Source organism: Cryptosporidium hominis (genome assembly GCF_000006425.1).
Source record: "Cryptosporidium hominis TU502 chromosome 8 CHRO018077, whole genome shotgun sequence".
Classification (NCBI taxonomy): Eukaryota; Apicomplexa; class Conoidasida; order Eucoccidiorida; family Cryptosporidiidae; genus Cryptosporidium; species Cryptosporidium hominis.
The window spans coordinates 1-11654 of record NW_667237.1 but is presented as its reverse complement, the minus strand read 5'-3'; the positions used below and the strand labels follow the sequence as shown (position 1 = coordinate 11654).

Sequence of the window (11654 nt, the reverse complement as noted above, 5' to 3'; positions counted from 1 at the left end):
TGAAGTAGAGATGGCGGCCATACCAGTATACGGCCCGCAAACGGGGCGCGACCGAAGGGGGAAGGAGCCGCACAACGGCCGAGCGAGCGGGGGCCGGCTGGGAAACGGAACGGCGGACGCGGGGCCAGCGCGGAGCACGGAGGCAGGGCCCAGGGGGCCGGGACGAGAGGGGGCCCAAAACAAAGGAAAAAGAGGAGGGGAGACCCAGCAAAATCAAGAGGTAACCAGTACGACCAAAGCAGCATCTAGGGTGCCCAACCATAGAGTAAAAAGAGCCCAGGCTTCGCCCAAGGTCAAGTTGTTAAAGGTCAATACGCGGCGAATGATATTAATAATAACCTTTCTAGCTTAGAAAGTATCAACTGCAAGATGATTGAAACTCAAAAAAAAGTTAATGAAAGGTATCGATTACTATTAAATAATAGCCAAATTAATCAATTTACTAACGATTCCGATATTTCTGGAGAAGAAAGATTATTATCTATCTTAGAAACTTTGGGTCTAGAATTAACAGAAAATGGTATCATTAATATTCCTAATAATCCACTTGTTAATACAGAAACTGGAAATAATTCTGATAATGTTAATTCCCTAACATTTATTACCACCACCAATAATAGCAATTTCTTGAATACTCTTAAAAGTAACATAAAAAGCGAGTTAAAGAAGTTCGATTCAGACTTTCAAATGTTATATGGAAAACTACCATCAAAATCCGACAAAGAACCACTCAAACCCTTGTATTTACTATACAGGCATCTCAAGGATTCAACTTATCAGGCCAAAAATCATTCCACACAAGATCTAATATCAGAAATAGAGTCTCTAAAACAAAAGAAAACTCAACTAAGAGGATTACTGGAAACATTTCAAGATCAATTTCTCAAAAAAAACCACAGAAAAGTTCTATATCACAAAGATTTACTACCTATAGAAAAAGAATATCTTGAGTATAAGTCGATCAAGAATAAAATCAAACAACTTGAAGATATATACTCAAATCAAAAGTTAAGCTCCACATAACTCTTCCATCTATAATATTTATCATTATTTATTAAATATATATCTCGCCTTTTTCATCCCTTTACATTTCATCCACCACCTCTCAATCTTTTGCTTTATCTTTATTCTTTAAGGTGTAACCTGAAATGCTTCTCTTATTTTTTTTCCTTTATTTCTTTCTCAGAGTATCTATCTTTAAATTCTCAGAGGTCTAGAGCCACTCTTTTGTAGAATTGGAAAAACTTGTTGAGCCAATAAAATTGTATGAGGCTCAAAACCATATATATTAATATCCACGTTATTCTTTGCATTTGTGGTATAGTGATTATTACTACCAACACCATTATTTCCAAAACTATTCATAATTAAATCATTATCCTTAATTCCTTGAAGACTCTTTGACTCAAGACGGTAAAATCTCCATTTGGATATTATCTTCTCGTCCAAATCAAACCTTTCTTGTAGTTTATTCTTTAAATCTACCAATCTTGAACTTACTGGTATTGTTACTAAATAACTTGTACCTCCAGCTAATGAATTGTGATGATCATCATTATGGTAATGATCTCCATAGTTCCCGCCAAAACCACTCCTTGAATCCTGAATAACCAAAATATTTACTAACTCTCCTTTTTTAAGTAAATCCAACTCTTCTTGTGAATAATCTTCTTCAATCCTAAAGCAATCCACAAAAGAGCCAATAGATAATCCTCCAAAAGTAGAAGTATTTTGCATTCCATCTGTGTTTAAAATCCTTGTTATCATTTCCCCTCCTCGATATACACCAACATGATCATTTTGGTTACTCGCTTCGAATAATCTTGATTTAAGCTTGGAAATGTCTGTGTGACTTTTGGCGCCATTTCCGGTTTGCATGGCATCCTTACCATTGGCATTAAAGGACCTGTGAGATAAAATATTTTCCTTCTTTATTAACTTGCGTATGACTGAATCCACAGTATCACTGGATTCTACCTGAAGGATGTATCTTCCTTTAGGTATTTCAGAACAATTTACAGTATTGGTCACAGTTAGAATATGTTTATCTTTTCTGTTTAAACTAACAAAGGAGTGACCTTTCAGATTTAGAGCCAGGATAGCTAAATAACGTGGTATTTTTCCATAATAATGTGCTGAACTTAAGCTTCTGATTACTGAAGATATCGATTCATCATGTCTCTGGGCTTGAATCAGAGAGAATAAAGTTAGCAAAGAAGCATCTAGTGGATTTAGTGCATTTCTTGCTAAAGCAATACTTCTAGGATCTACTTTGATTTGATTACAAACATAAATCCAAGTCTTAATAGCTGGCCAGCGGAGATCCACATGAATTTGATGAACTTCTTTAATTTGATACCTTGAAAACGAGCGTATTATACTATTATTGCTCGCCTGCATGGCTTCCATTATTCCATATTGATTTGTATTAGGCAGGCACAAATGCGTTCCTCCTCCTCCTCCCAAATGAGGCGGGTGATATTCACCATCTAGAGGATCCCATAGATATAGAGAAAGATGGAGAGAATTCTGGAAATTTTCATACCAGTGATGAAAGTCCAAAACTGGAAATTCTGGGCACTTAACCATCTCTAGTTCTACTGGAAGCCTGAAACTAGAATCTTCCGATTCAGAAGATTTTCCTTCATCTTCAATTCTATTATATTGAGAAGTTTTCTCCTCTTGTAACCAAAGGTTTTGATTTGGGAAGATCACAACCTCTTCAAGAGATTTCCTCAATTCTTCTCTCTTTCTATTAATTACTGAATCATCCAAATTTATTGAAAAGATTAAACTGGATCCATTGATAAGCTGAAGTTGTTGAATTGTACATCGAGGATCCAATAATGGGAATAAATTATCACTATCTAAAGCCGTTTCCAGACATACTCTAAGTCCAAACTCAAAGCCACTAATCAATCCTCCACTTGGTTTGTTATCTTTATCTTTCTCTATCTCCATCATTACATATTCATTTAAATCCTTAAGTGTGGTGCTTTGAGAAACCATGATAAGTCCTAGATTATAAAGATTTGGAATCTCCTGATTTTTAGAGTATTTTAAAGAGGGTTCATTGATCCTAGGGTTTGAAATATCAAAATATCTCAAGAGAAGCAAAACTTCTTCTCCTCCATTATCATTAAAGTTTCTGAGCTTGTTTTCAATCCTCTGCCTCTTCTCTAAATATGAACCATCTGCATTAATTGGTAAATTTGGAGGGATTCGGTCCATTAATAAACTTGAGACATCATCAAGATACAAACACATATATAAAGTTGGGCAAGATGAGTCCCAAAGGCCTGCACGATGGTATCTTCTACATAGATCCGACATTAAGATCTCATCTCCTGATCTCGTACCAGAAGTTGAACTTCCAAATCCAATAGCTCTACCTAGCATTCCACCTCTTTGAGAATCTGATATCCGGTTTCCAGAGCTAATTCCCTCTCCTTGGGGAGATGAAATGCATGTATAAAAAGATAGACCCGTTGAGGATGTAGGGCCTCCATTTGAATATCCAATATGATGATGTAATCCACCCATTCCTCTTCCTCCTCCTGAAGCAGTGTGGTTCCCCTCCGGGTTGGTTTCCAACAGGAATAAATGAGATCCAAAAGCTTTATTACAACTAACACTACTACTAGGAACATCATTATGAAGCATCCTTTTGTTCAAGAATCTCTTTTCAAGCTCAGAATGAAACTGAGACAAAGAAAAGTCCCTTGAACATTTGAATATGTAGTTCCATGGAAAGGATGAAATGCTTTGATGAAGACCTTGGGATTTTGGACGACAAGAGGATGAGATATTATAACTAGTTGATAACAATAATTGAATTCGAACATGCTCATTCAGATCTTGTCTAAGTCTCTTTCGAAGATTCATCATCTCAATCTCTTTCTTGTATTTAGAAACTAAATCAGGATTGACCTCCTGAGGAATTGGCTCCGAAAGCAAATCTTGAGCTTGGTCCTCCCTAACATATACCAAGATGTAAGCTGAGTGGGTTTTGGATCTTTTTGGAATATCACTTTCTGGGTTTCCCAAATAATCCCAAACTTCATACTCATGGCCTCCAAAATTATCCTCAATAGCTGTAGAAGATGAAACTAGAGTAACCTTTTCATCATCAAATCTAAACCAGTCTGAATCAGGTTTTGGACGTATATAGGCATAATAATGTCCACTATGAACATCCCCTTGATGTATGACAACAGTATGCAATATATACTTTTCGGTACCTTCTACAATATTACCAGTATCTGTTTCTCCTTTATTATTATGATTCACAAAGCTAGATAGATCCAATTTTTCTGGAAAAGTAAAGTAATCATTCAACTTGACCATATCCATACTTTGAATATTGAATTGGAATCTCTTTAAATGGAACTGAACAACAGGTGGGAATCTTTGGAATCTAACTCCCTTCTTTGCTCTCTGTTTTCCAAAGCCCTCAGCCTCATAGAGGTTTTCACCATCCAAAATTTCTTCCTCTACAAAACGCTGGAGACTTTCCTCTAATGACTTTACTCCTTCAACATCAACCTGAATGTCGTAAAAGTTTTCTCTCCTTCTAGAAGTACAATCAACATCCAAGCACTCGATATAATTTTCATACTCTCCTTCAAAAAGAGCTTTAATGCTCCCATCAACAGCAGTATTCTTCATTTCCTCCTCAAGACGGTCACAAAGTAGTCTATTTAACTCTTGTGCATCATGTTGGGTGAATGCATCTGAAGCATCCCAGCCAAAAGATCTCATCAGTTCGCGACAATTCACAGGTTCTGAACAGGTTTGAAGTTCGTAAAATAAGGTTTGGAGAGCAGAACTAATTTTCGTTTGATCATTTCCGGCATCCGAAGCTGAGCAGTTTCCTCCTATTGTAGATCCTGGGCCAGATACATTACCGCTTACTACACCGGTATTCTGTCCATAATCTTGGCATGCATTTGAAGACATAATACTTTCAAGACTAGCAATACCATCACTTTCATACTCAAAAAGACTTTTTGCAACATTACTGGTCCATTCTATAGCATCCTCTGAGGCTTCTCCCAATAAAGAAATGGCAAGGCTATTAGATTCAGAACTAATACTTTGAGGAGTAACCTCTCCGAAATCATCTATCTTAGGAATACAAGCACTCATAGGAGTTAATTCAGGTCTTGTTTCCCTACTTATCGGAGTATTAGAACATGATGAGCCTGATGTGATTCTATTTGGGTTCAGGGGAATAGTATAGACAGCTTTTCTGAATCTTCCAATATGATATAGAGATTGTAGTAAGGAGTTCATATAACATGTAGCTCCAAGGTTTCGAATTCCAACATATCCAGTTAGTGATCGATCAGTACCCAAATGGTCAAAACTTGACTTTCCACACGAAACTGGATCACATAAAACTGGAAATACACCAGCTCTGAAAATTACTGTTTCTGTCTCAGAATCAATAAAACCAGTTTTCGGATCCAAGAGAGTCTTTAAGCTAAAAAAATCACTCCAACCACGATCAGCTTCTGGACCTGCAGAGCTATAGTCATAATTTCTCTCCTCCAATGTAAGTTTCTTCTTTGGGTCATTTTCTCCTTTAAAGCTGAATATATCACTCATAAAGTGAGATTTCCTATAATCTTTTTGGTTAATTAAGGTCACAGAATATCTTGTATTCAACCATACCCAGTTTGAAGGCCAATTTTGCGATGGGATTGCCTCCAAATACGCAGAAATATGACCTTCTAACGAACCTCCACTAGTCAACTTAACCTTTGGAAGAATCATTATTCGAAAATTAAAGTTTTTATAACTGTGAATATTTGAATATAGTCGGTTCTTCGTACCCCCCTCGGTACTGTTCATCATCTCCATAATCCTTCTTCTAAAACCCTCAACCTTAAACTCCAACTCATTTTGAAGCCGTCCTGGTATATTCGAGTAGTCATACTGTTTTTCTCTACTCGAGAAGCCTTCCATGGACGGCCTCTCTATATTACGCCCAGTATGCATTTACTCAGTCTTACTAGAAATTAAAAATCCTTGCTTGGCTCATTCAATCTTTCAATCCCTCCTAAAATTAGAGGCTTAAAGATTATCCTTCTTTTGACGATTTATTTACTCGCTATTATATATATGGCATGTAAATATATATATATATTTCTATATATGTATATGTGTATATACATATATAGAAATATAACTGTCTTTCTATTGAAGTTAGACTCTTCTAGTCTCTTCCAATTCCAAAAGTCTTTCCTCTTCCTCACACTTGAGGCTTCTTTCACACAGTCTTGTTACTCTTTTTACTAACCGTTTTTAGTTCTTTCTTATCCTCTCCTCCTCTTTCCTTTTTCTCACAGCTTTTCCCTCCTGCTCCCCCCCTCTAGCCCAAGAGGGGCCATTACTTTAGACAGTACTTAAGGCTCGGAACCCTCTCCAAAGAAAAAACCTAAAATCAACACCCGCCTCTTGGCGGGAAATCCATGCAGTCGATGGCGGCCATTGTGGGGTTGGCCCGCGGAGCTACAGAGCAATATCGGAAATTTCATGTTCAGCACCGGGATTGTTGGGATTACTACCAAAGGATGGGGCAGAATATTGATAGGTATTTTCGAGCATTGCTTCATATACTTGTGGGGAATATCTTCTGACCCACTCAAGTTGATTATTAAGCATGTCAATATCTCTGGAGAAAGCTTCCAGTTTGATATAGACTGCTTCATTAGTTTCTTTAAGTTTTTCGTTCTCAAGCTTCATTTGGTGATTATTTTCATGACTATTTAATCTTTCGAGTTCTTTGTTTTCATTTATCAACTTGTTATGTTGCTCTTCTAATGAGTCATATTCCTTACACTTTACTTCTAAGGAGCTTTCGAGTTCTAATGTCCTCTGTTCAAGTTTACACATGTAGTCTTTGTATTGCTCAGTGCTTTCAAGCCTTCTCTCCAGTTCCTCAATTCTAGCTAAATAAGTTCCATTTGAATTCTGTAAGCTTTCAACTTCATCACTTAGAGACTTGTTTCTACCTGTTTCAGATTCAAGACGAGCCTCAAGCTCACTAATGGACATTTTGCCTCTCAGAATCTCTTCCTCAGATTCTTTGAGTTTGTCTGAATTGTCTTGATTCTGGATCTCAATCTTTTTCAGCCTCTCCTCTAGCTCTGAAACCCTGTTGTCATTTTGACTTTCATTCAATTTCGTTTCTAATTCTGAAATGTACTCATTTCTATTAACCTTTTCAGATTCAAGTTCATTAACCCTTTCCTGTAAAGTTCCAAGTTCGCCTTCTCTAGAGCTCAAATCCATATACTGTGCATAAAGTTGTTCATAGTTTGCCTCAATATGTGTTTGTCTTGTCCTCCACTCTTCATCAACCCTTGAAATTTCACTTTCTAACCAATTAATATGCTTATTATACTCCTCAGTCTTGGATTCCAGCTCTTCCTTCAACTTTCTTCTCTCAGACTCCATTTCATCCTTGGAAGCTTCCATTAAACTCTGGCTCTTTAGTGTCATTTCCTCTAATTCTTTTGACAATTTCTCGAAATTTTCGACTGAGCTTTCCTTTTCTAGCCTTAATTCTGACTCTATTTGAATCTTTTCCTTTTCAATTTCCTCTATTTTTTGTTCCATCTGACTCTTCAAGCCTTTTAATTCTTCCATTTCTCTAGAAACTGTTTCCATTCTCTGCGACTCAGTTCCAATCATACTTTCTAGTTCAATAATTCTTGAGGACTTGTCTTGGTTTTGTGAACTTAAGGTCAAGACTTCCTCCTCTATCTTAGACTTCTCTTCTACTAAGTTCTCAACTTGTGCTTTAATTATCATAATCTCATTTCTTAGCTGTTCACTTTGATTCAGTAGCTCAGATCTTTCCTCACTTAAGTCACCTATACTCTTTTGAAGTTGATTAATATGTTCATCTTGCTCGCGACTGAACTTCTCCATTAACTCTAGCTCCTGTTTATGCTCCTCAATTAATACTATTCTTTCTTGTTTGCTATTCTCTTCATTCAATTTTGAAAGCGAAATCAATTCTTCATTACTTTCTCTTAATCTCTGATTTTCTCTCTCATACCCTTCAAGCTTTTCTGAAGCTAGCATAAACTCTCTTTTTTTCTCTTCTAACTTTATTCTTAATTCTTCAATTTCAGATTTTAACTTCTGAATCTCTTCCTCTGAGATCTTAATCTTAAGATCCTTTCCTTGCATATTCTCTTGCATCTCTTCAAACCTATGTTGTAGATCTTGAATATATGAATAATATTGGTGCAGTAATTCGTTATTTGAAGCTTCATTTGATGAAAACTCATCCTGAACCCTCTTTAACTTCTCCTCAAACTCTTTAGAATTTGTAATGTTCATATTCTTCTCATTTTCCAATTCACTTCTCAAAGTTATCATATCTGTCTCGTACTGCTTATATATTGCCTTGTACTTTTTAACTAAGTCTAGATACAACCCCCTAGTTTTAATAAGCTCCTTTTCAATCTCATCACTATTGGACATTATTGTGTTAACAGTCCCTGAAATTTCTTGAAATGTCTTATTTGTAATGTTACCAATATTCAAAATCATCTCCAATAAACTATCATACTCAGTACTAGAATCTTGTAAACTTTTGAAAACTTTTCCAACCAAAAAGTTCATTTGTTTTAACTTATTTTCCTTAATATCTATACAAACTTGTGTTAAACTTCTCTTTTCTTCTTTCTGAGCAGAATAATGTTGTTCGTTAATATTCATATTCTCATTATACTCGAAATTATCCAATAACTTTTGGGATTTCTCGTCATATTTGAATCCAAAAAATGAAATCAACTCAAGAATGGATGACTCCATTTTTGGTGTATTGCTCACTCTATGATTTACAACTTCACCTCCAGAGGAGGCTTTATTCCAATTTATATCCATTTTTTCTTTAATTACATCTATTTGTTCATTCTTCTCAATTAATCCAGAAACACCGTTTGAAGCAGCACTTCTCTGAGACAGTGGTCTTATTCTTTGTCTTTGTCTCATATCATTTTGAGTATATAGAATTTCAGTCTGGTCACTCTCTAAATTTGAAATGGTTGAGTTCATCTTGCTTTCCTCTACTTGGTTTCTCATACTTTCCATCATCATATTTTCTTGCTGTTCATTCAAACCTTGGATTGAAATTCCAATATTATTATAATCAAATTCTTGACAAACTTGCTTTCCAGAAATCTCTTGGTGAATGTACTGATTCTGGGATGTTGAAGTCTCCTCCATTTTCTCTCCTAAAGTATCCTTTGGATTCTGAATCACATTTGGAGTTGAAATAAATGATAAAGGAGAATCCTGCACAGATGCTCTTCTTTGAGATACTCCATATGTTAAATCACGATTTGAAATAGCTGCATTTGGTAAAGATGGTATAGGAGGGAGTACTCTATTAGTTATTGATATTGTATTAGCACTGCTTTGATTAGTGAAATTTGTATAAGACGAAGACGGGACTGATATATTCTGATCTTCTTGTAAATGGCGACCAAACCCGGAAATTTCACCAGAATAACCTTCAAAGCTGCTTGGACTCAACTCTAAATGTTCACCCTCTGGTTCCTTTCCTTGAATAGATGTTCTTCTTGGTTCCTTAGAATCACTTCTAACCTGGATTTGCTCTTGAATACCTTGCTTTTCATTTAAATCCTTTGGATTGTATTTACCAGGTTCTAAATTTCCACTTTGATTGTCCAAATTATCTATAAAATTATTGTTATTAGGCGTACCAACTGGACCAAATAAAGTTGCATTTGCATTTGAAGAGTTAAAGCCTACAGCAGGTATTATTCCTCCTATTTGCTCCTTGGAATTTTTCATAATATTCAATCCAGGTGTAGAAGTATATAAATTCTTTCTTATTCCTGTACTCTGAGAACCTGAGGAAAAAGATGCCATACTTTCTGTCCTAGTACCAGAATCCGTTGTTGTTGGCCTCTTTGGAGGTGGAGGTGGAAGGTTTTGCTTCTGCTCGACCAAGTGTTCTTCCCCACGAACAACCCAACTTTTTAACTCCTTATTATAATAGAATTTATTTTCCTCTCCTAAATTAGCTTTTACTGGTTTCACACCATCTTCTCCCTCCTCATTCTTTTTACCAAAAATCTTCTTTAACATTGATTAGCTTGCTTTCAGTTACACTCATACATCTGCTCCAAATAAGATTTTTCAAGATTCCTTCTCTTACCCCTAATTCTCCACTAATAATGTTTATCACTACCTCGGAAATTAACACCCTTAATTTCTTATTTAACTTATCCTATTTATCTTTATCCGCCTAATATTTTGACTTTAAATTTATTTTGTGGTGCTTTCCTAACAGGCGGGAACTCTCATGAATTATTGCATGTGCTGTGGGGCGGCTTTTCTTTATAAACACGTGTATTTGCATGTAATACCGGTATATGAAATGGTTTAAGTGGATAATACAAAATAAAAAGTGATATACATGCACTTATTTACACGCAATATTAATTAATAAGATTACAAGAAGAAAAATGTTAAAGTTAAAATTTAAAGTCTGAAAAATACTAATCCTGAGAAACAACAGTATCTTTATTAAGATGATTATTACTTGATTCTTTATCTCTAATAAGCTTTATTATATTTTATCAAAATATAGCTATTCTATAACTATGAGATTATATGGAGATATCTATTTATATTTGTTTAATAATTTATGATTTTCAAGCATTGCAAAGGAAATTATAAGCTTTTGGGGCATTTTCCCCAAATTCTCAATCTTTTTGTTTGAATATAATTCAATGCATTCTGGAACTTTTAAAGACTCATAAACGTCATCTAATATATTATTCAAGTTAATTTCTTGATCTTCTCTTGAATAGTTTTGATTATTAGAAATTAAGCAATTTGGATTATTACCATTATTCGAAATTTTTCTTAACTTATTTTGCTTGAATTTTATATATAATGTAATAATTAATGCTGTACTGATTCCAAATAGAATTAACATACTGATTACAATAACTTGAATTGGTTGAAAGATTGATACACGATTTGTAATATTTATCATTTTTATCTTCATTTTAGAAATGTAATTCAGTAATAAAATCTCAGAAATTATACCATCCAAACAATCCAATCTAAAGAAGAGTAAACTTAAAGTATTTGCTATACTCAAAGGTATAGTACTGAAAATAAGTATAGAAGAAAAATATTTTGCCATAATAAACCAGAAACTGATAAATAGTGGTTGTCGAGATCTAACATTACAGTATAGGTTAAAGTTGGAAATATTTTCAATCAGTTCTTCATTCTTTGAAAAATATCCATGTTGAATAATCTTCTTATTATTCAAATCATTGAAACAATAATCACAATTATCATTGTTCGTACTACCTACTTGTATAATTGATTTCTCTGAGTAATATGTTAATGATCCAGCATCTTCCAATTCTTGTGAATTAAGTTTTCTTCTTAAAATATCAATATTAGAAACATATAACCACCAAATTGGACTATATTTCTGTCTTTTTATTACTTGTTCATGATTTTTTATAAAATTCTTCTTTGCAAAATATCTAGAAATTATAAAAAAAACTAAATAGTTTGAAAATGATAATAATATAAATATTAAAAAAATCAATTTTGTTCCAAGTAAAAATCCAATAGAA

General features: G+C 34.7%; 4 protein-coding genes across 4 annotated transcripts; 1 reads left to right on the top strand and 3 right to left on the bottom strand.

Annotated features, from left to right (window-relative positions):
* Nucleotides 1-369: 369 nt before the first annotated feature.
* On the top strand, nt 370-1023 carry Chro.80182 (hypothetical protein). The annotated part of the gene is made up of 1 exon (XM_661269.1): nt 370-1023. One exon carries the CDS (start codon nt 370-372, stop codon nt 1021-1023), a length of 654 nt encoding a protein of 217 aa, XP_666361.1.
* A 174-nt stretch (nt 1024-1197) lies between these two features.
* On the bottom strand, nt 1198-6003 carry Chro.80181 (ubiquitin carboxyl-terminal hydrolase). Its single annotated transcript, XM_661268.1, has 1 exon — nt 1198-6003. The coding sequence occupies one exon, from the start codon at nt 6001-6003 to the stop codon at nt 1198-1200; it is 4806 nt and encodes a 1601-aa protein (XP_666360.1).
* A 513-nt stretch (nt 6004-6516) lies between these two features.
* Chro.80179 (T10G3.5) lies at nt 6517-10137 on the bottom strand. Its single annotated transcript, XM_661267.1, has 1 exon — nt 6517-10137. The coding sequence occupies one exon, from the start codon at nt 10135-10137 to the stop codon at nt 6517-6519; it is 3621 nt and encodes a 1206-aa protein (XP_666359.1).
* A 538-nt stretch (nt 10138-10675) lies between these two features.
* On the bottom strand, nt 10676-11206 carry Chro.80178 (hypothetical protein). The annotated part of the gene is made up of 1 exon (XM_661266.1): nt 10676-11206. The coding sequence occupies one exon, from the start codon at nt 11204-11206 to the stop codon at nt 10676-10678; it is 531 nt and encodes a 176-aa protein (XP_666358.1).
* Between the last annotated feature and the right edge of the window lie 448 nt (nt 11207-11654).